At 41.1% G+C, this 27,725-nt stretch overlaps 1 protein-coding gene across 4 annotated transcripts in view; it reads right to left on the bottom strand.

Annotated features, from left to right (window-relative positions):
- Nucleotides 1-511: 511 nt before the first annotated feature.
- LOC125461393 (solute carrier family 12 member 5-like) overlaps nt 512-27,725 on the bottom strand; it is a 987,635-nt gene continuing 960,421 nt past the window's right edge. For 3 of the 4 annotated variants that reach the window (XM_048550117.2, XM_048550118.2, XM_048550119.2), the window contains exons 18-26: nt 20,481-20,676; nt 18,230-18,399; nt 13,659-13,790; nt 13,249-13,356; nt 11,547-11,669; nt 10,188-10,375; nt 9,982-9,996; nt 7,680-7,813; nt 512-2,348 (exon numbers count right to left, since the gene is read on the bottom strand). In XM_048550117.2, the coding sequence (XP_048406074.1) occupies nt 2,257-2,348; nt 7,680-7,813; nt 9,982-9,996; nt 10,188-10,375; nt 11,547-11,669; nt 13,249-13,356; nt 13,659-13,790; nt 18,230-18,399; nt 20,481-20,676 (1,158 nt within the window). In that variant the 3' untranslated portion in view covers nt 512-2,256. The remainder of the gene's footprint in view (nt 2,349-7,679; nt 7,814-9,981; nt 9,997-10,187; nt 10,376-11,546; nt 11,670-13,248; nt 13,357-13,658; nt 13,791-18,229; nt 18,400-20,480; nt 20,677-27,725) is intronic. The other variant, XM_059652837.1, reaches the window with a different exon arrangement.

Here is a 27,725-nt window from a genome sequence, read left to right as displayed (position 1 = left end):
CTGTTAAAGTGTGACTCATGTTGTCTTGTGCATATTAAAAAAAAAGGAATATTGGATTGGAAATTTAGGGAAATAGACTTGCAGGGTCATGGGGATAGAATCTGGAATGGGACTAACCAGTTTGCCCAGCAGTGAGCAATTAACTTGATGGTCCAAGTGGCCTCTTTCGAACTGCATTCTAAACTTTCTCAGTTGCAATCAATTGTTTCAGTCTGAGATCTCAGGTCCACTTGTTTGGGTTAGAATTTAATTTTCACAATTTGCTTTTCTTCAGATTCAAGTTTTCACCTTTGCTGTGATGGATTGACTTCCGTTATACTGTATCTCTAGTAAACATGCCAGTTACTTGTTTGCCTTCCATTTGCTTTGTCCGGATTAGATGTTTTGGGCACTGATAGAATTAGATTGATTCTGATCGGATTCCCTGATTAAATGCACTGAATGGTCAAAAACTAAAGACTGCAATTGTCATTTGTAACAATGAAACAAAATAAATACCATACGTACAAAATTATCAAAGGGAAATGCTAACAAGACACAACTTTTTAATTTTTGTGAGCAAGCCACCAAAGCCATCATTTCATCTGATATGCTGTCATTTAAATTTTTAAAATTATTTCAGTTAATTAGTCATACATTTGACACAACTCCAAAATACGAATAATCATGTTGATATGTTATGGAAAGAAAAATGAGAAATTAAATATGTCTACAATACGGTACATGACATATGCTAATCATATGCATTGCAGGGTTATTACTTAATACAAAGATTTTCCTTGTGGAAATGTTTAATTTCAGAATCTTGTAATCAATGATTGCTTTATAAGTTCCTTAGGTTCACACAGCAATTTGAGTACTATCGCACAGCCCTTATTGCAGCTTACAGTAATTTGCTATTTATAGTTTAGTTAGAAAACAACTGTATGTACACAACCTGCAATAATTGAATATTTCTTTATTTTTAGGGTCAGTGAAAAATGTTTATCTGTGAAAATATATTAATATTGCTCATAATTATCTTTCGCCTTCATTTCCTGCAGACAAAAAGTAATTACCACTTCTTTAAGAAGTCTAAGTATGTTAAAAAGGATGCTAATTTTATTGGTTGATATTTTGAAATGCATGCTACAAAACTTGTGTTCTGAAGCAATATTTATTAGAGAATACACACCAAAGTATGATGTGTGTAACAATAATGATTGGAGCATTTTCACCTCTATTTAACGAGTCCAATTAATCTGTAGATCAATGGGGAACTATTGTCTCACTGAAACAAGCCACAAATGTTACAGTTACTTACACATTAGGAGTAGGGTTATTATTGTATTACTAATCTGTACAACCAAAATGAACACTAACATAGTGAAATAAAAATAAAGCATTTTGAACATTACATCTGCTAACCCTAGTTTTTGTTCCCCATATTATGTTTTATTTTATTTTTACTTTATTTGTATCTAATATACCATAGTCTATTTTACATCATTTCTTCAATACCCATTACCCTCCCACCCCTTACCGAAAAAAAATAGAGTTATTTTTCTGCTTTTATTTGCCCCGGTTCCCTTTGGAAACAGAACCCACTTTGAACAGATCAACCTTGACTTGGATAAAAACCAATCCATAAAACCAGTTTGAATATTTGCAGATTAACAAGGCTGCATCACAGATGCATGCAAGTCAATTCTTGCCATGATGTTCTATTGTGAAGTATAGGAGTACCAAAACTGGTGGATTATTCTGTTTGTATCCTTACAGCTGGGGCCATGGAATAATCTGGTCACAATGTACAAAGGGTTTAATTGTAATTTTTTTTCAGAAAGATTTTGTCCATTCATGCAAATGCTTCTGATTTTAGTAATAGCTGTACACCCTATAACTGGTTCCTTACACCTACAGAGTGTCCATGTACACTAATGATAGTTTTAAAAGTGTTCAGTGACCCTAAATGTTTTCTAATATTGCAACCTGAATGAAGAATTCCTAGGAAACATGAAGCATAGAAAGGACAACAATAAGCAAAGTTATTTAAGACAAGAAGCTATGTAGGTGAGCATTCCCCTTCCTTATCTGTTCAGTGCTCCTTCCTATCCTGTCATCAAAGGGAAATATTTTACAAAAACTGTTACCAGGAGCTGGAAAGGAAGTCTTTTTTAGCTGCATGTCAAACACTACACATTGAGAAGAGACTGGGAGTTGCCGATAGAAAGCTGTGATGGGTTCATTGCGCAAATTTTGGCAGCAGTCTGGAGCTCAGGAGTAAATGGTGATGACTTCACGGCCCCCGCCACGAACCAACAGCACCCGGTCCAGACCTTCTGTCAACACCTCCAGGAATTCCATGTCTGCAATATCTGTCAAAGAAAACACTGCCATCTCCCACAAACGTCCAGGTAATATCAAACAACAAGACTTAATCCAATACACAGATCAAAACTCCCAAGTTGTCTAGTGCAGGTATGTGCAACTTAAATGAACAATTATCCATAAAGTTGAACTCATTGACTACTCTGCTGACTGAAATCCTACCTAAAAGAACACCCCTCACCCTTGTGCTCACTGACTTATATTTGCTCTCCATACAGTCACTCCTCGATTTTAAAATTTTCATCCATGATTCCAAGTCCTGCCATGGTCTCCCAGCACCTCCCCAAACCCATCCCCATCTCTTCAACCTCCTCCATTGCTTCATCATGACTCTTTTGAGTTCTCTGCACTCCTCTAATTCTAGCCTCACACTCCACTCTTTTCATCCTTGCCTTCAAGGATGACCCAAACTTGACCCAAAGCTTCCTCACGAAGCAGTTTCATTTCTTGGTCTCTCTCTGTTCCATAAGAATATCCCCCAAAAACCTCTATCTTTGATCAAGCTTTGCTTCAGCTCAGCCTATATTTCTAATATGTTGTGATGTCAATTTCTGTCTGATTATGCTCGCACAAAGTGCTTTGGTAAGCTATTTACCAGGATGCTGCCTGGGCTGGAGGGCAAGTTTTTTGAGGGAGCTAGGGCTTTTTTCAATGGAGCGAAGAAGGATGAGAGGTGACTTGGCAGAGGTTTACAAGATGATGAGAGGCATAGATAGAGTGGATACTCAGAGACATTTTCCCAGGGCAGAAATGATAACTACAAGGGGGCATAATTTTAAGGTGATTGCAGGAAGGTATAGGGGAGATGTCAGAGGTAGGTTCTTCACACAGAGAGTGGTGGGTGTGTGGAACGTGCTGCCGGCAGTGGTAGTGGAGTCAGAAATTTCAGAGACTTGGAAGGGCACATGGAGGATAGTAAAATGTAGGTTATGCAGGGTAGATTCATCTTAGTCAAATAACAGGTTGGCACAACATTGTGGGCTGAAGGGCCTGCACTGTGCTGTACTGTTCTATGTTGTATGGTTCATGTTTTATATTCCATATTCTATACTACATTGAAGGTGCTACATAAATGGAAACTTGTCACTATTTGACTTGGTCTTTTGTAGGCAGATGGACTTGGTAAAAATGCAAAGAGGAGGAGCAGGTCTGCTTAAAGATCAAACAGGGATTATTGCATGGAGGCGGGGAGCATGGAAGAAGCATTCATTCTGTTTTATTCATCTATCTTTACTAAGGAGGAACATGCTGCATTGGTCAGAGTTGTGAAAAATGAAGTAATTCAGGCATTTGAAGAATTTTACATTGATAAGATATTATATAGGCTGTCTGCAGTTAAAGTTGATAATATACGAGAAATGGATGAAATGCATCCAAGGATACTGAGGGAAGTGAGAGTCAAAACTGCAGGCAACTGGCCATAATTTTCCAGTCATTGTTGGGCTCAAGGGTGATGCCAAAGGATTGAACAATTGCAAACGTTACAATTATTTTAAAAAGGTATGAAGATAAACCCTGCAATTCTAGGTCAGTAACTTATCTTCAGTGGTGAGAAAGCTTCCAGAATCAACAATAATTTGGAATAAATTAATGGGCACTTGAGCAAAAGGAAAGTCAACGTGGATTTCTTGAGACCAAAAGTGTTTTATTTGCTGCAGCTTTTTTGTTATGATCTTAGGGTTGATGAGGGTAATGTTGTTGATAAGCTCTTCACGTACTTACAAAACATGTCTGATCAAGTGTTGCACAACACTGAGAAATGTTAGAGTTCCAGGAAACAGAGTAACAATTAATGGATGCATTCTGAACTGGAGAGAGTTTTCTAGTGGCAGTCCCTCAGTGACCAGTGCTGGAACTCCTGCTGTTCCTGATATGTATTTGTAACTAAGATCTTAATGTACAGTACACAATTTCAAAACTTGTGGCTGATTTAAAACTTGGAAGGACTGACAACCCTGAGCAAAATAGTGCAGAAATTTGAAAAAGAACAAACTGGTTGGGGGAAAGGGTAGACCAGAAGCAGATGAAAGTTAATGAAGGTGAGTACGAAGTGATTAATTTTGGTAGGAAGTATGTAGGAGAGACAGTATAAAACAAAGGATACAATTCTCAAGGGGGTGCAGTTATAGTGTAGACCTGGATGCATAAATGCATAAATCATTCTTCAATGATTCTGCCCCAACAGGGCAGAATGGAATGCCGCAGAACAGGTTAAGAGCATGGCTAGTAAAACATACAGAATCATAAATTTTATTAATATGGGAATAGAGTACAGGATTGAGGTATTTATGTTAGAATACCGATTCAGTCTCAACAGGAGGAAATAGAGAGAGTCGAAAAATGATTAATATGAATGGTTCTAGGGATGAGGAACTTTAGTTCTGCAGATCAGATCAGAGAAGGTTTAACTGTTTTTTTCTTGGAGAAAGAAGACTGAGAGAAAATGTGGAATTCAAAACCATATGGTGTCTACACAAAGTAGATAGTGTTAAGATCATGTCAAAAACGAGCTGTCAATTTTCGACTTCTATCAACAGGATTTTCATATCTGGGATTTTTCATGGACTAAAATCATTTTTAAAGAGTAAAAACACTGTACTAAGATAACTGTAGCGATCACCTGATCACAAATTGAGCCAGTTCATCAAACAATCAATGAATAGGACCTATTTTGATTGAAATTAAAATGCCATCAAAATAACTGAAACCAGGCATTCAGATTTGAATTTCCTTTTTTGATGTACACCTTTCTGGAAGTTTCACATAACAGGATGAACATTCTCTGCCAGTTATCAGCACTAAAAAGAAACCGTGGAGCTTGAAATGAGAAGACACAAATGAACTGTATTTTAAGCAACAGCTTTTAGGTGGAGCAGAGAAAAGTAAATGGATTTGTTACAGTAGAACTGGAAAGTTTACTCTCTCTCAGTTTCTCTCAGTGTCTCAAAAAGCTGGGCCTAGTGATAAAGTGAGTTGGAGAACCATTCATTCAATGAACACTCACATGTGTCCATAGGCTTTACTGCTGAGAATACTAGAATCAATTAAACAACTACAGTCTCAGATTGAAACCTAACTCATCAAGAACTCCGAGAGTTTTGTAAGTTGCCTATCCTTGTTTCTACTTTTTGTACTAAACACTCTCCCTTTTTTAAACCCTATACTTGTGCTTATGTGTGTCTTTGATATCATATTTTATTATGTTTATAATAATTCCTATTTCAAACACTGAGGAAAACCTTGCGATTAGGTCCTTACTTTGGTGCTTTATATTAATTGAAGTACAATATAACTGCATTTTTAAAAAATGCTAAAAATTCTTACTACAGTCAATGAAGTCAGTTCAGGTTGATGAGGGGGTTTAAGAAGATTCATTATTCTTCAATTCGTCACAATAATAGCAAAATGCTGTTCCCATTGGTGGAAGGATCAAGAACAAGAGAGCTTGGATTTCAGGTAACTGGTATAAGAAGCAATGGCAACACCAGGACAATGTTTTACGAAGTAGGTGGTTAGGATCTGGAATTCTCTGCCTGCAAGTGTGGAGGAGGAAGATTCACTTGAGGTATTCAAAAGTGAATTGAATCATTATCTGAAATGGAAGAATATGCAGGGCTATAGGAAGAAACTGAATGAGTGACAATTGATAAATGGGTCATTTGGAGAGCCAGCACAGACATGATGCAATGAATGGCATTCTTCTGTGCTGTAATCATTCTATATTCTACCATTCTGTTGTGTCCTTCAAGGATTTATAACATCAAACATAAAGCTAACTAAACAATTGCATTTTTTACTATTGAGCCTAATGCTAATGAACATAAAGAGTACATATTACTGTTTCTTTTTTCACATGTCTGCAAGCAAATACTTCTCTCATTTATATTAATTTAACAAATGCAGTCAGCAGTTTCCACCCTGCACTGCCCTTAAAAACTATCTTTATTTAAATTTGAAAAGCACAACCACTTTTGTATTAAATTCCTTTGGCTTTTTACTGTGACTATGGGTCAGTTTATTGGTAAATCCTGCAGTATTTTTACTGCAACCACAAGTTCGACCACAAGCCTACAAGGATTGTACTTGAGTCACTTCCAGTCTATTAGCAACCCCTGCAGCATTTTTTACTGCAACCATAAGTAGGTTATTGCTAATTCCTTCAGTATTTTCACTGTGATCACAATTAACTTACTGGAAAGCCCCCCAGTACTTTCCTGCAGCCACTTCTAGTTTATTAGCATTTTCTGCAGTATTTGTATACTGCAATCATGACTCATGCATTGGAATATTCTGTGATACTTGCACTGTGCTCTTAGTATATTGTATTCCTCACGCCTTTTATCAAGCATACACTAGTCCATCTCCTGTGACTTTGCACACAAATCAAATAATATTGCCTTGCTCCAATCTACCCTCTACCATTTTAATGTTGCTAATTCTCTGTCTTTCTGCATCTTTCCTTTGATAATTTTTTACCTTCTCTTTCTATCTGCTTCTTCTCCCCAGAATTTCTTACTGATTCTGGCTTTTGTCTATTCTCTCCTATTTGGGTAGGAAGTGTTGAGTGGTACACTGCTTCTGGATGGGGAAAGGATGCTCGTGGCAGTTACTTACAGGTTTCCATGGGGTGAAGGGTGTTGGGTAATCAAAGGGGTTTTTTGAAATCAATGAATCAGAGAATCCCGACATTGATCCATTGAGTCCACACTGACCCTCCAAACAGCATTCCACCCAGACCCAACCTCCCACCCTATCCCTGTAACCCTGCATTTTCCACGGATAATCCACCTAGTCTGCACGTACCTGAACATGATGGGTAATTTAGCACGGCGATCCATCAAACCTGCACATATTTGGATTGTGGGAGGAAATACACACAGGCAGTCACCTGAGGGTGCAATCGAACCAGGGTCCCTGGCTGTGTGAGGCAGCAGTGCTAACCACTGTGCCACCACGCTGCATTATGGATGATGGTTTAATCGTCACCATTACTGGAGTCAGTTTTCAATTCTAAATTTGTGATGGCATCTGATCCAGTGTCCCTAGGTCATTAACAACAACCAAAGGGAATACTGGAGAAACTCAGCAGGTTTGGTACCACCTGCAGAGAGAGAAACAGACTGAATATTTTGAGTCTGTTTCAGAACTGGAGTTTCAAATTTCCAACATCTGTAGTATTTTGCTTTAATTCCCTACAGTATTAGCCTGGCTCTCTGGATTGCTGGTCCATAACACTGGCACTAGACTACCAATTTAAACTAATATGCCTTGATATTGCATAATAGTTTCTGTCCCTTGGGAAAGGATACAGTTTTCATCTCCATTCCGGTTTTTCGGAGGTCCTGGCATGTTCAGCAGGACCAGCTTAGCGTCTTGGGACTTTTTCACGATGACTTCATTCAGCTTGACTGCCGTGTGCATCCGTCGGACATTTGACTGATTTCTAATTGACAGAGAAAGCCAACAGCACTTGTAGTGTGAATCATTAAACTGCTGAAGTGAGGATTAAATACTGTGCTACACAGAAAGGCACGTAAACTGACATACACTTTCACAGAGAGATAAACAGGCAGGAAATTGCTTAATAAACTGCATGTGCATTGAGGTAGAAGAAGACTGCTACCCTTTGTTAAAAAAGTGAAAGTAAACAAAACTTTGCATCAATTTATTACATGGTAGTGCAATAAGTAACGTGCTCTATGATAAAAACACGGCATCAAAAAAAACAGGCTTAACTTTTGCTGTCTGGTGCATTACTGCACATTGACCGAAATAATGTACGCACTTCTTTATTAAACTATTGTACGTAACTTGTTATGTACATAACATGTTGTGTACATGTACATAACTTGCTCTGTACTTGTTATGTAATAAATTGTTATCTCACTGCTCTGACTCCCATAGCTGCACATTTAAAGGTAAAAATCTAAGCATGGGAGACGAAGTTGATTTTAATACCCAACCCCCATGTAGTAAGATATTGAGCTGTAAAACATAATTCTCACAAACACCACAGCATACTCTACGGGAGTTAAAGACTAAAAGCAGAGGATGGCTAGTGTATGCACGCTACTTCACAGAATGATACAGTAGAGGATGAGACATTCAGTTCATTGGGCTTTCTCTTTTTTTTCAAAAGAGGTAGTCAATTAGCCCCAGAGATAATGGGAACTGCAGATGCTGGAGAATCCAAGATAACAAAGTGTGGAGCTGGAGGAACACAGCAGGCCCAGCAGCATCTTAGGAGCACAAGATGCTGCTTGGCCTGCTGTGTTCTTCCAGCTCCACAGATAGTCAATTAGTCCCACTTCTCTACTCTTGTTCCATACTCTTGCAATTGTCTTTCTTCAGGTATTTAGCCAAGTCCTTTTTAAAACGTTAGTGTTGAATTTGCTTCTGTTACTCTGTCATATTCTATTCTAGATTGTAGCACTGTTTTTGTAAATCTAATTTTCTCATACTTCCTCTGGTTTTGCAGCTAATTACCCTTCCAGAACATCAAGAGTGACAAAAGTTAATGCTGTTTTGGACACCTCTTCATGTTCTAATAAAGGAAACACTTTAGTAAAATACCTCAAGTGTGTAATGCAACTATGCAAATGGACTGTGAGAATTATTTTGATTACAGTAGGGACCAATAACATTTAAAAAGAAATTTGAACTTCTTGTTAATAGCTAAATATATTGTACAAATTTTCATGTTATAAATGTTAACCTAACAAACCAATTATATTCACAACAACTAAACAATAATTTTGTTGGGAAATTATTCTTTAAAATACAGAATAGAACGCTTTGACAGAACTGAGAAAACCAATTTTTGGGTATTTGGTGCTCTGCTCTTCAAATACATAGTCAATTCTCCCAGAATCAATTCAAAATGGTTTTCGTTTCAGTTTTAGAAGCTTTATTGCTGATCTCTTCCTTTCACAACTATAACCGTCTTTCACGATACAAGTTTTTCTGGAGACATTGCCCTCTACGGAAAAATCTTCCACATTCATTTGAACTCCCCATGAACTTCATCTCATTCATTCTCCTCTATGATGGACCATATGGTCTTTCTGCCCATGGCTTCCTCCCATGCCTAGATCCTAGCAGAATAGAAAACCCAATTCCCCTCAAACTTGATTTCTATGTCAACATGAATCATATGGGTCTTATGTCCAAGTAGAAATGCTGATTAACTATCCCTGAGAGCCATAATTTTCTTTCATTTTGGAACAGAATTTTAAAGCTTAATGCACTATTTACAAAGTAACGTTCTCAATACTTTTCTGGGGCATTGGAGACACTCAGTCTATTAGCTCTTATTCCAGTGTCTACTGCCATTCTGTCCAAGTGTAAACACCTTGCACCTTTTTCTAAGTAAAACAATCCAGGCTTCAGGTAATCTCTTACAATCAAACCATACAAGCGTGCTGTCAAGCAAGACTGCACGCAGGTCACGTAACATTCTTATTTTATCTTAAATTAAAGGTGTAGTTCCAAAACCAAGCAATGATGTAAATCTCATAATTGTGTTGGAACATAATATCTGTTAAACAAGATATACAAATGTACCAATGAGCTGAATAAAGGAATAAAGAAAAAGGAATAAATGTGACTTACAGATTTTCCCATTCACTGGCAGCGTTAAGTGAAAAAAATGACCATTTCAAAATTTAAGTAATTGAAGGTGCCAATAACTGCATAGCATCATTGTATGAATAGAAATATCCTCAGTCTGATCTTAATTATTGTGTGTCAAGAAAGTTTAAATATTTAATTAGCCATTTGCTCCCTTCCCTGTTCGACTTCAGATTAAGCACACTCACGGTTTCATACTGAAAAGATCCCGGATTTCCTCTGGTGTGACTGGCCCCTTGTTTTTGTTTTTGTCTCCGGCTAATTTTTCTTTAGTCCAAGTCATATGAACTTTCTCTCCGGGCGTGCTGATTTCCTCAGCAGGTGACTGAGACGCGATCGACTGAGTAGAAGCAGTTTTGTCGTGAATCAATTGAACCTGAAAAGAGGGAAAATGAGGGGAATTGAACAGGAGCGAGAAACAAGTGGGATGACTTGGGATCAAATTTTAATTGGGCTAAACTTCTTCATTATGATGATAGAGTCAAATCTCTGACACCTAAAGCTCTTAGCAAGGTCACATTCATTAACTCCTTAAAGCTGCCTTCAGAAGATAGTGGTTAACCTCATCCTTCAACTAATGCAGTCTTTATGGTGATGGCAATTGCACAATGGGGTTAGATAGGGATTTATAGGATTTTATATCAGTGATATTGATGATATGTAGGGAACAGCTGGAAGTAATGATGTTTCTCAAAGAATATTGCTTTTCCCTTCATGTTGATGAAGGCCATAGAGTTTGGAAGGTCTCAAATTAAGAATGGGTACAATGGATTAATGCCCCCTTCTAAAATTGAAAATCACTGTGCCCACCCAGCAATGGCGCACCTACTGTCAGAAACATTGGAGCAATCACCAACCAAGCCCCCGAGAGCAGGTTTTATTTCACCTTTCTGTACTTTGGTCAAGAAATGTGAGAACCATCTGCCACATTCTCTTAACACCAATTAAATACTGCATCAATGCTGCAGTTCGAAAAGCAGTCAAGAACGCATCTGGAGTTTGCAACTTGATGAAAGTTGCTGAATAATTCTAATCCTTTATCACTCAATGATAGATCAAAATGACACTTTCACACAAGATCAAAATTAGCATAAAGCAGTGGAGGCAACAGAGCTTGTGGGTTGGAAGGAGGGATTTACTATCCAGATAAAACAAATTAAAAATAAGAATTAATTAGAAGACCATCACTTATAACATTTTGTTTAGTTGATCTCACAGTCTTGCCCAAAACAAACTACTGAGTGAAAACTAAATAAAATTAAATTTATGCTGCCATTTGAACCAGTGTCCCTAGGTCCTTGAGAATTAGAATTAGGTTTATTGTCACATGTACTCACAAGCAGAAAAATAAAGAAATAGGGTTAAAAAGTTAAATATTATAGTCCTCCTTACTAAACGTGGAAAAACAAAGTAAACGCCTGGCCATGCAGGGCTAAAGCTCCACACAAGGGCTTGACCTCCCCAGCTCTAGCCTTGATCTCACCCACAGCCCTGGGCTGGCTGCTCTCATTCTTACAGCCAAAAATCAGCCTTAATCATAATGATACCTCCTCCTCGGGTTTCTCAACAGCCACTCCTTCCTGCTCGTCCTGGCTGCTCAAGCGTAGCTTGGCCTTTGTGGGATGTTTACGACGAATGGAACCACGTGATTCATCTGTGATGCTTTGAATCTGAATAATAGAGAAAAACAAAAATGGACACGGCTCTCAGAAGCATTGAACCCTTTACATGGGCACAACTGTGCAGTGACTGAGTACTGTTCATGGAGACAACATGGGCATTCATTTACTGTTGGTTTTTTGCTAATGTACATAGTAAATGCATTTTCTTTTCTGTTACTTCCAGTGTGTGGAGCAATGATCAGCATGATGATGCTCCTGGAGGTGCCAATGCTCATCCTGATCATTGTTTTAGTTCAATTTGTCTTGCTAAAACATTAGGAGTCACACAGAAGTGACTGCAAAGTAAATATAAGGGTAAACATCTTGCAATGTGTGCACTGAATCATTTTCATGATGGATGAGATTTCTTGAACTCAGAATGGTGGCTTATGAAAGTTTGCTCTCATTATTGTTCTTCAGTGTAACGTAACTTGGTTGGCTTTAAATTCAAGAGAAGCACGATAACATTTTGGAATTTCCTTTTTTGCTCTGACTATATATTTATCTTCGCCCTACATCCCTGTATTGTTAAAATTTAAACCCATCATCGACACCTAACCTAAATCTTTCTCAGGGTCTCAAAACTGTGGGATTCTCTTCTACATTGGAACAAAGATTGTGCTTCAAAAGTATGTTATTCGCTGAAAGTCCTGAGGTTGTGATAGGTGCAATGTAAATGTAAATCTTTCTTCCTGACTTCAATTCTTGAGTCCAAAGACGTGCAGGTTAGGGGGATTGGCCAGGCTAAATTGCCCATAGTGTCTAGGGATCTGCAGGCTAGGTCGATTAGCCACGGGAATGTAGAGTTACAGGGAGAGGGTAGTGGGATGGTGTGGGATGGGTCTGCGTTGGATCTTGTTCGGTGTGGACTCGATAGGGTGCATGGCCTGCTTCCAAGCTGTCGAGATTCTAAAACAACGTCCAGATGTGGCAGCAAGTTATTTCTTGGCTTGCAGGTTTCATTCACCATCACTTCCTTCGACATTTGTGACAATTTATATTTTGGATTACTGATGTTCAAAAATAAGATGTTATAATTGATTACTGTTAGAAATGCCAGGCACTGTGGGGAAGCAGAAGTTTCCTAACTACCTGATTCTCTATCTGTCATGGAATTCTTTACAGAAAGTACAAAAGAGTGGCTTAACGTTGCTACAATCCAAGGAAGGAGCTATACTGCCCGGAGGTGTAGGTTAGAGTCAATAAGATTATGAATCCAGAGTCCTCAATCATTGACCCACATATCTCGGCCAGATTGATTTTCATTCCCTTCAATCTTTGATCATGAAAATAATTTTCTCATAAAATTGACACCATAAATTGATATTATCCCAATGGGTGTCAAGTGGAATTTTAGCAATTTATTCAGCCCAGATCAGGGATTGAATTGGGCTCTTGTGATCAGTGTCAGCTGGTATGTTTGGCAAGCGAATGACTGTCTTTGTCATGTTAATAGACAGAATTCTTGTGAGCAAACAGGATTTCGACATCAGTAGAAAGTATGTGCTGTGTGCAATATTTTAAGATCTCACAATTCAAAGCCGGTTGGAACAAGACTTCTTGTAAAGCAAAACAAATGGTCCGGTACCTCACGCTCTCTCTCATTCTTTGTTAGGTGCATTTCCTTTAGAATTTGTGACCGCTGCTCCATCATCAGCGTTCGTTCATAAGTGTAGGCTGAGATATCACTGTCATGCTATTAAGCAGAATAATATACACAGTAAGAAACATTAACATCGAATTGATCATTTTAATATTCTGAGAGTGATATATTAATGTTAATAGTGGGATAGGTTGCATAAATATCTCAAATATCTACAGGATAATGTCTGGGGGTTGTTGGAAGGAGTGTTTATAATCCATTTGCCTGATTCACTTGAATTCAGTTGACTTCAGGTGAAACCAAGGAAAACATTTGTGTCGCTAGTTGGTGGTACTTAGAAGTACAAATAGCAACTTATTTGCACTTATCATCATATTTTACTACTGTCCTCATACCATCTCGACAACTTCCACCTCAGCTACAATTCGCAGGTGATAGAGAAACACTGTGAGGTCCTTCTTCATCTGAATGCTGTTATCTTCCAACTGGGCCACTGTGAAAATGCGCATCTTGCATTTCCTCCACACCTGTCAATAAAAGATGGGCCATGAAAGCAGTGTCAAAAATACAGCTGCACTTTATCGCCAGTGAGGATCACAATTTTACCAGAAACTTTTTCCACAGAATGGTAGGCATCTGGGAATGGTTATTAGATTGCACTTTCGCTGAGGGGTTCATATCATATCTTAATGGCATTTCCGAAAATGGCACCCACTGCAACTTATCTTTTCACTCAGACCTGATGTGCATTTCCAGCATTCTAGATTTACATTGTGGAAATGGCTTGCAATTTACAAGCCATTGTTACAAGCAATTGCCCTAACCGAAACACCCTAACTGAACCCTATCGTGGCAAGGATTATTGAAGAAGGGTCTCGACCTGAAACATCAACTTTCCTGCTCCTCTGATGCTGCCTGGCCTGCTGTGTTCATCCAGCTCCATGCTGTGTTATCCCTGTCATGGCAACCTGCTTTTGTTAGAGCTTGCTGAATTCCTGACGCCCTGCCCCTTCTGGGATTTCTGAGCTCTGCTTTTAAACCTGCATCAGTCAGCCATACTCCCATTCAAATATCAATGCGGAACTTCCATTGATGTGATCTTGACTGATTGTAAGAACACTGTGAGAAGTTCCAGTGGAGATTGAATTATCTCATAAGTAGAATGGTTCCAATGTGGTCTGGACAACTAAACATTTTTTTGTGGGCAGCTAATGGATTTTCTGACTGCTTGGGGCGAGGAGGCAGCTGAGCTGCATTGGTACTGACTGGTGTTGATGACACATTGTCACATATAAATTAGATGCCCTCCTGCTGATCTTACAAAACTCCAATATGGTGATTGTAGAGGGCACCAGCTGGTAAACTCCTCATGGAGACACTGTTACTGCAGGGTTTTGGGGCCTTGATACTTGATGTGTCTATTTTATTTTATTTGGGCATCATGGCAGACTCTAAATGCTGAAAGATCCCCTGTATACTGACAAATGGTTATTTATAAACAACGTTTATTATTGAACAGCAAAACAGAGCCACGACTCATGGTATACATAGGCTCATCTCAGCTTGGGACAAACAATTCTGCAGACACATTTTTGGGGGAGATTTGAGCCTGGGCCAACCTGGCTCAGAGATAGGGACAGTGTCACATGTTACAAGAGCCCTGATTCTGCATTATAATATTTTCCAATCAACGTGCTCAGAGATGTCATTATACACCTCTGGAGCAAGTGGGACTTGAACCCAGAACCCTGGGTTCAGAGGCAGGGATACTAACCTCGTTCTATAAGACCCATCTGAGTCTCCTTTATTTTTTCCTCCTTTTGTTATATCGAGAAGTCTTATCACACACAACTGAATGGTTTTCCCACCAGTAAAATATTGTGACTTTTCTTTGTTTATAATTAGCATCCACCACCAATTAAATACCCGTGCAGCTAATTAGGTATTTACAAGCAAAAGCCCATTACAGGCTGGGTATGCTTTATTTTCTAATCAACCTGACCAGAGATTTATTACACATCTCTAAACAGGTGGGACTTGAATTCAGTTTAAAAGGCAGTGTCACTGGAACCCCCTGGAAAGAAACCTAAGCTGTTTATGATAAGCCAACACCTTTATCACTGATGCAGCCTACTGAATCATTTTTGAATAGATTCCATGCCTCTGAAGATATTTTCTAACCAATCTGTTCAGAGATGTGAAGCAAGTAGGATTTGAACTCAGGCCTCCTGGTCTGCGGGCAGGGATCATATCACTGTGCTACAAGAGCCCTGTATCTGTTTGTTTTTGTTTTTTAAATACTTTGAAGTGTTATCACATACAAGCAAATGCCTTTCCCAGTAACAAATCATCGTGATCTTGTAAAACAAACCGTTGACCAGCACCTATGCAGCCAATTAGAAGTTTCCAAGCAAAGCCCATTAGGGGCAATGTGATCCATTAAAAGTGAGGGTGTAGGTTAGGGAGAGCAGGGAAGGTCTAAATCAAACTGGATTTATCAGGTGGGAAATAAAGCATTGTATTCTCTGAGGTGCCCACCTCTCTGAAAGCATTAAGTGCATTGATGGACATCGTGTGCTCCCTCTCCAATGACACCCGGGCACAAACATAATGGCAGAAGAGGGGCAGAGACCACCCCCTCCTGCTGCCTGAACCTGTTTATAGCCAGCATGACCAAGCCCAGAAGCAGACCCAACAGGAGGTCCTCCGACGTCGCCCACTCCCCTCTGCATCTAATGCCAGAAGATTAGAGCTTGGGACTGAAGTGTAACCAAAACAACATTGGATCTGCTTCCATTTTTATCCAGAAGTGCTCTACACACAATCAAATGACTTTCTCACCACCAAGTCCACGGTGACGTATTAATTGCCACCAGTAAGTCACCCATGTAGCCAATTAGACATCTACATTCAAAGGCCATCTAGATCTGTTTTTGTTTTATGTCCAGGAATGTTACCACACACAACTGAATGACTTTCCCAGCACAAAATCACTGTGGCTTTATTTTCACCAGTTATCTCTCACGTAGTGGATTAAAAGCTTACATGCAAAGGTTCTTAGGAGCAATGCAAACCATAATAAGTGAGGAGGAGGCCAAGGGAGAGTTGGAAGGAGCTAAGTAAAGATGGAGTTGGAGGGAGAAATAAAGCATTGTATCATCTGTGATGCCCACCTCCCTCTGAAGGCATTGAGAGCCCTGATGGACACTGCATGTGCTGTATTGGCACTGACTGGCGTTGATGACAAATTGCCACACATGAATTAGATGCTGATCTTAGAAAACTCCAATATGGTGACTGCGCAGGGCACAGCTGGCAAATTCCTCATGGAGACGGGGTCATTGCAGTGTTTTGGGGCCCTGATACTTGATACATATATTTTATTTTATTTGAGCATTAAATGTAACGGTGGAAGAAGGGCAGACAGTTGGCAGAGATGAACCCCTCCACAGCCTGCTGTCTGGACCTGCTCATAGCCAGCCTAGCCCTGGATCCACTTTATACAAATTCAGATGATGAGTTCTACCATAGCAGGTCACTGCCTGTTACCAAGCAAACCGATACTCAACAAACTCCCTGAGGAGATTAATTAGTGACTCTGCATGGGCCTTGTAGTGGTTATCACAAACACTGTGCAGGCTGCACTGAAGTATGAATGGGAGCTTGTATGCATTGCAATGTGATGTGTCTACATTTAGTGTCATAAGTCATTGGTTGGCTTACCTCTGGTACGTCGCAACAGGTCAAACTGCATTTATTCAATTGAGGATTCCAAAGATACTAATATTATTCTCTGTATAATGATTGTTTAACAGAAGATTTTAACAGTAAGAATGCTAGACAATCAATTCTGGTTAAAAAAAGCTGCTTAAAATAACAATTGCATTGACAAGTTATCACTTTCATTAATTATTTTCTGATCTTCAGCACATTGAAACAGGTAGCATCAAACTGGTACTCTTAGGCCGGCACTTGGGCAGTCTCACCATAAGCAGCAGTTAAATAAGTTGGTGACGACTTAACTCCTGTAGTCTATCTGAAGCCCTATACCTAGTATAAGCAGTTCTGTATCTCACATACATGCTATGCTGTACCTTGTGTACTTGCAGTTCTGTGCCAGGTGTACCTGTTGTACTGTAGCGTGTGTGTGTGTGTGTGTGTGTGTGTGTGTGTGTGTGTGTGTGTGTGTGTGTGTGTGTGTGTGTGTGTGTGTGTGTGTGTGTGTGTGTGTGTGTGTGAGAGAGTATGGGTTAAATCATTTCATCCAAGATGTTTGTTTATTTACACAAACATTCTATTTTGTTCAAAAAAACACACAATTTGTAGTCACAGTCAGTCAGGTGGCATCTTATAAATTCCAGTTTTTGGAATAAAACCAGCCTGAGCCCAAGTTAAAACCCTGAGGCAGATTCTGAACAAAGCCTCATGCCTACAATTCAGTGTCTGGTCTAAGGTGTCACCTTTTGACTATTCCTATGGCTCTGCCTGATTGTCAGGACAGCACTGACATTGACTTTACAGACACTTTACACACTGTCTAACACTTGTGGTCACCTGCAAAGACGTATTATCTGACACTCCATTCACTCCAGTTGTATGATCTGTTAGCTCTTGACCTGTGCCTATAAGCTCTGTGTCTGTGTGCTTTTCTCTCTCACTGCACCTGACGGAGGGGCTGTGCTGTGAAAGCTTGTGTGCTTCTGAATAAAGCTGTTGGACTATAACCTGGGGTCATGTGACTTCTGACTTTGTCCACCCCCGTCCAACACCGGCATCTCCCATATCATGAAAGATTTCAGTGTAGCCTACTGAATGTAGTGCTGCTATTAGTATGAATTCTGCACTTAAAGTGAACTGCAGTATTTGCACCAGACAGGTACATGCATTGCGCAAACAACCCATTAATACAGCCATATTCCACTTTGGTGCTCTATAATGATTACTCTCAACAAAATATTTTCACTACCTTATGCTGCCTGAGGAGGAAAGGCAGGAGCATCAGCATTCCTCCATCATGAACAATCCACCAGACATCAATGTAACCCTCAGAATACCTCTCCTGGTTTGATGGAAATGCAGTGATGTTCTTAGCCACCAGAAGAGCCAAACGTCCTGCTGTTGTTTCTCGAACCACTTCTACAAAATCAAGGTTACGAGGTTGCTGTATTAGTCCTGCATAATTCTCATTTGTTTTACATTTAAACCGTCTTTTGGAAGCATATTATTATTTTCATTAACCCATTCTGAAAATAGCACAACAATTACAATGATGGAGTAGATTCAGAGGAGCACGTGGAGCTAAGGCAGCTAAATGAATTAAAGGTTCAAGTTAACCTTGATGCAACTGAATATGTTGCATGCTTGGGGCTCTGATAGTGCTTGTTTCCAACTCTGCACCTTTGAAAAAAATCTAAAAATTCTCAAGGAATTCCTTCGGTCTGATTTCACATACAAGACCCCTTAAATTACCCATAATATTATGTTTTGCTAATAGGTGGCAATGCTGTAACAGAAAGAAATTAGCTGACATAAATGTTACTATTCAAGAGCATCATCTCAACTGGAGTGACATAAAATAAATAACTGTGTGTGCTGGAGATCTAAAACAGAAATTGCTTGTGAAACTGTACAGGCCTGGCAGCATCTGTGGGAAGAATGCAATGTTAATGTTTGAGTTCAACGACTTATTATCAGAACTGCTAGCAGACGGTAAAAAAATGATATTAGTGTTGAAGTTGGAGTTGTGGGGAAGATGGAGTTGGGGAGAGGTGGGTGGATAAATGGAGATGGAGCCCAGAAAGGGGTAGATAAATAAGGAGATAATGGATAACAAGTTAGGGCAGAAGAAAAGCTAATTAAGTGGTAATAAGATGGTGAAAATGGGTGGGCTGTACTGAATGCAACCCATTTAATGTAATAATAGGCTTAGGGGTTGGGGAGAATGGGTGACTGAAGTAACTGTAATCGTGTCATAGCCATCTCAGAGATAGTTGGAACTGCCGATGCTGGAATCATAACAATGTGTAGAGCTGGATGAACACAGAAAGCCAGGCAACATCAGAGGAGCAGGAAAGCTGACATTTTGGGTCCACCATCTGCAGTTCCCATTATCTCTGATACAGTTTTGGGTCTGAGCCATTCTTTCTCTGAAGAAGGGTCCAGACCCAAAATGTCAGCTTTCCTGCTCCTCTGATGCTCCCTGGCCTGCTGTGTTCATCCAGCTCTACACATTGTTATCTCATGTCATAAAAATAATGGGTGTGGGGGTGGGTATAAAAGCATGGAAGGATGGAATCAGCCTCTAAATTCTCTGGAATCAGCGGATACAATATTCGCTGTTCACAATGTGGTCTCCTCCACTCCACACCTCCATGTGACAGCAAAAATGACCCTGAGCTTCCAGTTGCCTGCCACTTCAGCACACCACCATGTTCGCACAACAACATTTCTGTTGCAGGCCTGCCGCAGTGTTTCAGTGAACCTTAGCACAGGCTCAAAGAACATCATCTCATTTTCCGTTTGGGAACCCTGCAGTCTCTAGATCTCAACCACAGTGTTTCACAACTCCTTTTGCAATCCCAGGCATTTTCATTCTTTTTGTATTGGAAAATTTGTGTTTATTTACACTTTTAAAATCGTTACCTTCTGTATTTCTTCCAATGTCACCATTATGCATGCAATGTTTTATTCTTCTGTTGCACAAGCTGATTTGACAGAGGCAGATTTAAAATCTTGTAATTTTGTGGATAAAGCTTCTATTTCACTCTAATTAAAGCAAAATACTGGAGATGATGAAATCTGAAATACGAAACATAAGATGCTGGAGAGACTCAGCAGGACTGACAGTATCTGTGAAGAGAGAAACAGAGTTCATGCTTTGAGTCCAAAGGCTCTTGTTTTGAACAGAAGAAGAGTCACATTGGATTTGTGATGTTAACTCTGTTTCTGACTTCATAGATGCTGCCAACCCACCCGAGTTTCTCCAGCATTTCCGATTTTTACTTCTATTTGTTACTTATTGGCAAGGAATGGTTGACAAATCAAGTCCCAACTGCACGTTCCACATGTTTAAAGAAATTTGACACTAGTGTTCATCTACCTCTGTTTCTCTTGAATTCATTTTCCTGTACGTTTACTTCTAAGTGAGTTTTATAACCAGATTCAGAATGCAGGGACAATCAGTCAGGAATCCTATGGTTTTACAGAACTATACATACCAATTATATTTTTCCATGTTCTTGGATCGTCAGATTGCCTCCAGGCCCTTGGCCAGCCCATCAGTACAGTGTTGTGCTGCATTCCTCCCAGACCACATGACTGGATGAGATGCGACATGCCATCACGCAGGTTGGATGATACAACGGCTTGACAGAACCCTTTCACCTTTTCCACTTCCATGAGACGTTTGACCGACTGCCCAGAAAGATATGGAGAGAACAAGCAGAAATGACAAGGAATAGGAAGAAGACGGACTGAGCAAAATCAACATTTGGAAGGCTGCTTGATTGTACATAACTAGGTACTGATGAAGAGGATTAGCTTGAAACCATTATTTAGAGCACTTACTTTAACAAACATCCATCCAGTAGGCTGGTCTGAACTGAGTTTGTAAATAATTTCAGTTGTCAAAAAACACTTTTTCCAGTTCATTAGATTCTGTAATTATTGGTAAATTCTGGATCAGTACACTTGATATATATCTTAATGCCCTCACTATGTGAGTTTGGTTGCAGGAAGGGCATTAATTGAGCAGGACAGGTGGCAGGGAGGGATCTTGTCATCTTCCTACCTGCGACCAAATGCATGGTGGGAAGGTTTGTGGACAGGCTTCACCTCTCCATCAAAGTTCTTTAATTGGCAATTAATGCTCACTCAAGGACCTCATCCCATTGTCGCTGGTAATTACCTCAGCAGTAAGCAAGTGGGAAGACTATGAGGGAAGACCTGAAAAGCCAAGCCTGTTGGAGTTTCTTGTGGGTTTTCAGAAGGCAGTCCATTACTGATCAGTACGTGACCTCAGGGTCTCAGCTTTGGGAATGGGGTGGGCTTACAGAGAGCCACCTACATGTTCTTACTGCTGGTGATCTTCTTCCACCAGACCGCCATTCCCAAACTCCTCCCCGGCAACACACCTCCAGAAACACTCACTTGTGGCCTGGGTCCCTTGGCAACTCTGAGTTTATGGTGAGTGCAGCATTGACAGTAGCTAGCACTTCCCTGGTGGTGCTACTGACTAAGAATGGTGGCATTGGCAGGTGGCTCTTCTGATGCCAAGGAAAGTTTACCAAAACCCAGTTCAGGAGGTGAATTACTTGCTGCTGTATTCATAGTCTCTGAACTGCTCTTGTAGCCACTGTATTTATGTGGCAAGTCCATTTTAAGCTTCTTGTCAATATTATACTCCCAGATGTTGATAGTGGGGGATTCAGCAAAAGTAATACCATTGAATGCCAGGACAGTGATTAGGTTGTCTCTTATTGGAGATGGCTATTACCTGGCATTTGTGTGGTGTAAATGCTATTTGCCACTTCACAGCACAGGCCTGGATATTGTCCAGGTTTTGTGGCATTTGACCATGAACTGCTTTAGTATCTGAGGAGTCATGAATGGCGCTGAATGTTGCATTGTCATCAGCAAACATCTCCACTTCCGACCTTATGATGGAGTGAAGGCCATTGATGAAGCAGCTGAAAATAGTTGGCCTTATGACACTAACCTGAGGAACTCCTGCAGAGATATCCTGGAGTCGGGATGATTCACCTCCAACAACCATAACCATCTACCCTTTTGCCTGGTATGACTCCAACCAGTGGGGAGTTTGCCCCCAGTACTCATTGTTTACAGCTTTGCTAGGGCTCCTGCCATCAAGTATAGCCTTGATATCTCACTTCATCTCTGGAATTCAGCTCTTTTGTCCATATTTGAACCAAGGCTGTAATGACATCAGTAGCTGAGTGGCCCTCGCAGCTTGATAGTACTATTGATGGCCTCTTCCATCACTTTACTGTTGATTGAGAACAGATTGATGGGGCAGTAATTGGCTGGGTTGGATTTGTCCTGCATTTTTTGTGAACAGGACATACCTGGACCATTTCCCACATTACGTCGTAGGTGTCAGTATTGTAGCTGTACTACTGTAGCTGGATGCTCCCCCTTGAAAATAATTGTGGTGTCTCCAGCTGTGAATGGCTTAATTTTCCACCACCATTCATAACTGTATATGGCTGGACTGCAAAACATGAATATGATTTGCTGGTTGTGGGATTTCTCAAATCTGTGTGGAATTTTTCCAATCCTGAATGACTCAGGTAATAATAAAATATGGTGAGATCAGAAGAATTAAATTCTTATCATGAGAAAAAAAGTCTAATTTTGAACCTAAAATTTTAAAGTCTAGATGAGAATTTTCCCAGTGAATGGCAACAAACCGATTTGCATGCATTAACCTCTCATCATTGTGATTTTGCTTCAGCAGTTTGCTTTTTGTTCCCACATGATGGACAGAAGTGAGATGTTAGGAGTTAGGAGACTTGAAATTCATTTATCCTGTTGCTGCATCTCAGCCAGCCCGATGCACAGCCTTTCATGTTCACCCTTTAATAATCATCAAATCTAAATGGATTCAAAAAGCTGTATGACCATGATGATCGGTTGTAGGGCTAGATTTTATTACTACCCCTGCAGAGTGTATCCTTGTCATGGGGCACATGAAATATGCTCGGTGTCCTTCTCACCCAGCTCTAAACTCGTCATCGTGTCATACGGAAACAGGCCTTTCGGTCCAACCAGTCCATGCTGACCATAATCCCTAACCAAACTAGTCCCACCTGTCTGCACTTGGCCTATGTCCCTTAAACCATAAGTACATATTCATGTACTTATCTAAATGCCTTTTAAACATTGTAACTGTACCTGCATCCACCACTTCCTCTGGAAGTACGTTCCACACACAAACCACCTCTCTGTGTAAAAAAATTGCCCCAAATGTCTTTTTTCAATTTTTCGACTCTTACTTTAAATCTATGTCCACTAGTTTGAAATTCCCCACCTAGGGAAAAGACGCCCGCCATTCACCTTATCTCTCCCCTTCATTATTGTAAAAACCTCTGTTAGGTCACCTGTCCTCCTCCTACCCTCCAGTGGAGAAAGTCCCAGCCTATCTAGCCTCTCCCTGAAACTCAATCCTCCATTCCCAGCAACATTCCAGTAAATCTCTTCTGAACCCTCTCCAGCATAATAATATCCTTCTTAAGAAGAGGTGTTGTCGTATTAAAGTGGGTAAGGTATCTGTTGTGATTGGGACCTGGTGGACCTTGTTGAGTACAACATTCTTGGTTGGGTTTGGTAACCTTCTGACTGCATGTGGACCCGCAGCATTTTTGGTTATTCGGGGCTTAACTTTCCCAGAGGCACCAGACACTAAAACCTTCCAAGAATTAACAGAGTTTGTTAAGTCATATTATGTCCCCAAACCTTCTTAAGCCCAAGATGCTATCAGTTTAACTCAGCTGTTAAAGAACCAAGGGAATCTGGATTGAGATTTTTGATGAGGTTATGACAACTGGCAGAGGCACGTGATTTTGGAATAACTCTGAATGAAATGCTGAGAGCCCGTTTGGTACATGGAATTAATGACATAACCATTCAGAAGCACCTACTAGCTGAAGTCCAACTAGATTTCAAACAGGCTCTACAATTCGCTTTGTCATTGGAAAATGCAACAAGTGGAGCATGGAAATTACAGGGCATCCCAACAGAAGCAGATTCCCCCATCTGTCCAGTTGAGCTTGGGGAACACCACTTGAGCATAATCTATTACAGACCCCCACACAGGGCATATCCTGAGCAGAGGGACCCTAGATCAGCCCACAGCAGAACCCCACAACAAAGCCAAGCCTTGGCCAAATGGCTAAACTGTTCTTCAGGATCCGGGCTGGTGAGCCATCGTAGTTGCTGCTGGTATGTGGACTCGAGACAGCAAAGGAGTCCTAAAAGGCCTGTCTTGAATAGGAAAATCATGGGCCGGTACCCAGGAGAGTGCTCACCCTGGAAAGTCCCCCTACATGTGGGTTGGAACAATTGCTTAGTCACACCTAAATCGGAGTCCATTAAAATTAAGTTGTGGTTAAATGGTCACCCAGCTCCCCAGGTCAATATAAGCACAGCTGTATCTGTCTTTAGATTAGATGAGATTAGATTCCTTACAGTGTGGGAACAGGGCCTTCAGCCCAGCAAGTCCACACCACCCCTTGAAGCAAGTTGCCATTGATCTGGATGATGTATGAATAACAGGGAAGACCATTAAAGAGCACTTGGAGAAATTGGACGTAGTGCTTAAATGATTCTCCCACACAGATGTATGCATTAGAAGGGAAAAAAATGTGTGCTCCAGGTGCCACAAGTGACAAGTTACAGGGTTGACGAAACTGGGTTAGAACCATTGGACCAGAAAGCAAGGGCGAGCAAAGGAGCCCTAGCTCCCACATCTGTACTGGAACTTAGGTCTTTTCTTGGGTGAGTGAATTATTACAGAAAATCCACACATAACCTGGCCTCCACTTTAGCGCCCACACACCTGCTGTTGAAAACGGGTCAGGCTTGGAAATGGTCATGTCGCCAAGAAACAGACATTAGGGAAGTAAAAAACAAGAAGCAAGAACTACGGCTACCATGTGACACCTCCCCATATGGTATCAAGATAATGTTGGTGTACCAATGGCTCAGTGGAGTGGAACACCCAAAAGCTTACGCTTCCTGGTTTTTGGCTGATGTTGAATGCAAGTATGCCCAGATAGAGAAGGAAAGTTCAGCAACGGTCTTTAGTGTGAGGTAGTTCCATCAGTACATTTACAAATAGGAATTTGTCATGTAACAGATCACAAACCCCTGCTAGAGCTACTCAGGGAAGATAAGGCCACCCATAGCTTCCAGGAGAATTTCGCATTAGATTAGATTAGATTCCCTGCAGTGTGGAAACAGGCCCTTCGGCCCAACAAGTCCACACTGCCCCTTGAAACATCCCACCCAGACCCATCCCCCATAGCCCACACACCCCTGAACACCACGGGCAATTTAGCACGGCTGATCCACCTAGCCTGCACATCTTTGGACTGTGGGAGGAAACCGGAGCACCCGGAGGAAACATACGCAGACACGGGGAGAATGTGCCAACTCCACACAGACAGTCGCCCAAGGCTGGAATTGAACCCTGGCGCTGTGAGGCTGCAGTGCTAACCACTGGGCCACAGTGCCGCCCATATGGCCCTCATTCTCAGCACGTACAGGTACATGTTAGAACATTGTCCAGAAACTCAAGTGGCTAGTGAGGATGCCTTGAGCCGCATCTCATTGACAGATACTCCAATGGTGCTGCGTCCCCTGGAAGAGTTGTTTTGGTTTTAAACTTCCTGGATACCCTTCCAGTCAAGGCGGAGAATATCCAACTGAGGACACAAAAAAGCTCCTATCCTAGTGAAACTGAAACAGCTGTGGCAATGGGGGAAACAGAAGAGCCGTCACAATCAGGATTGGCACCTTCTTGGACCCAGTGAGACCAGATCACCGTAGAGGATGGCATATTACTGTGGGGAGCAAGGATGAATGTCCTGTGTAAAGGTCTCTGCCAGGTACTGGCCAAACTCCACCAGGGTCATCCAGCGGTTACCAAGATGAAGATGCTGGTAACAAGCCATGTCTGGTGGCCATGTTTGGATGCCAACGTAGCAACATAGGCGGGACAGTGCTCAGAGTGCCAACAAGGACAAAAATTGACACCAGCAGCACTTTCACAGGAATGGCTAGGTAAAACCTGGACACGGTTGCATCTCAACTGTGCCAGTCCTTTCATGGGTTTAAAGTTACTGGTCATTGTGGATGCCCATTCAAAGTGGTTAGGTGCACCTAACGTTCATTCAGCAAATTCAGGGATGACTATTGAGAAGCTGCAAGCATCGTTGGCGAAACATCGACTCCCAGAAGTACTGGTCATGCACAATGGGGCATCATTTACCAGCAAAGAATTTGAATCCCATCCATCGTCCAATGATCCAGCGGAAAGAGTGGGTCAAAAGTTTAAGGCAGGCTTAAAGGAGCAGCCTGTGGCGTCAATTGATACCAAACTGTCACAGTTCCTATTCGATTTTCGGACCTCGCCACACGCATCAAGAGGGATAGCTTCACCAGAGTTGCTGATGGGGAGAAGACCCCACACCAGGTTAAACCTGATATTCCCAGAGATGTAGGTGAGGATGAAATGGCAGCAGGAGCATCAATGCTGGCCAATGCTTCCTCTAAGTGTGAGAGATAATTTAATTCAGGGAATGAAGTTTGGTGCCGGAAACATGGAAACGGCCCTGTACGGGTATAGGACGAGGTTGATGTGAGCTTAGGTCCTGTGACTTGCAAAGTTCAGCTAGGTGATACAGTCCTGAACAAACACATGGATCACCGGAAAGCTATGACCTCGCAAATGGGGCAGGAAAAAAATGTACCTGGCCCCTCAGAACAGCCAGAAGGCCTGTCAGAAACTGCAGTGTCGAGGAAACCTCAGAAGAGGATGTGACCTCGATAGTGTTGTCACCAGAAGGTGAGGAGAAACTCTCCCAAGGTGTTCCAGATGCAAGAAATGGGCCATGGTCCGGTACATGGTGCCTGTGTCCGCGTTCGCGTCAGAGGAACCATACCTGTGGTAAAAGTGTCACAAGACAAACGACATGCGAAAGACCAGGATTACATCCCCAGATTTATGGGGGGGTGGGTGCAGGATGTAGTGGTTGGGACCTGGTGCAGCTTGTTGACTATGACGTTCTTGGTTGGGGCTGTTAACCTGGGCCAATCAGGAAAGCCTCGGCTGAGCAATATAATGAGGAGATTAGACTCTCCTCAGGTGAGGACTGATTCTGAGCTGGCTGGCCCAGTGTACTGTGAACTAGTAAATAAATGATGGCTTGGTGATGGGACCTGGCCTCTGTGCAGTTATTTCAGTATCCACCAGGGAGTTCAGCCTTCGGCCTATTCAGTCCTTTAGGTGGAAAATTATTGCCCAGTTAATGGCATCAACCCACGCCCACAGGAGATCATTAGTGCTCCACGTGCTAAAACCATAAAAAAAAACGACATCACAGTTGATTGCAAATTGATCTTGAACTTTTCTTGACATTGCATTAAAATATTCCGTACCAGTTTCTTCATTATTCCCTATTCTAAATAAAGGAGGCAAAAAAATGGAGGGAACAGTTGCATGAAGGGGGTTAAAAAGCAGGGGTTATAAAGAATGCAATGTCTTGGGTCAGTAGGCACATTCTTTACATACAGAAGCATGACAGCTGCTAAAATAAGGCCTGCAGTTCAGCAAAATGCCATCTTACACATGCTGTGTAATCAACTCAGACACATGCAATCAGAATTATATACCACATTATCTAATTGAAAGAAAGACCTTGAATTTGATATTTACAGTTCTA

The sequence above is a fragment of the Stegostoma tigrinum genome, chromosome 19 (assembly GCF_030684315.1).
Source record: "Stegostoma tigrinum isolate sSteTig4 chromosome 19, sSteTig4.hap1, whole genome shotgun sequence".
Classification (NCBI taxonomy): Eukaryota; Metazoa; Chordata; class Chondrichthyes; order Orectolobiformes; family Stegostomatidae; genus Stegostoma; species Stegostoma tigrinum.
The sequence above is the reverse complement of the archived record's forward strand: the minus strand, read 5'-3'. Positions and strand labels throughout refer to the sequence as shown.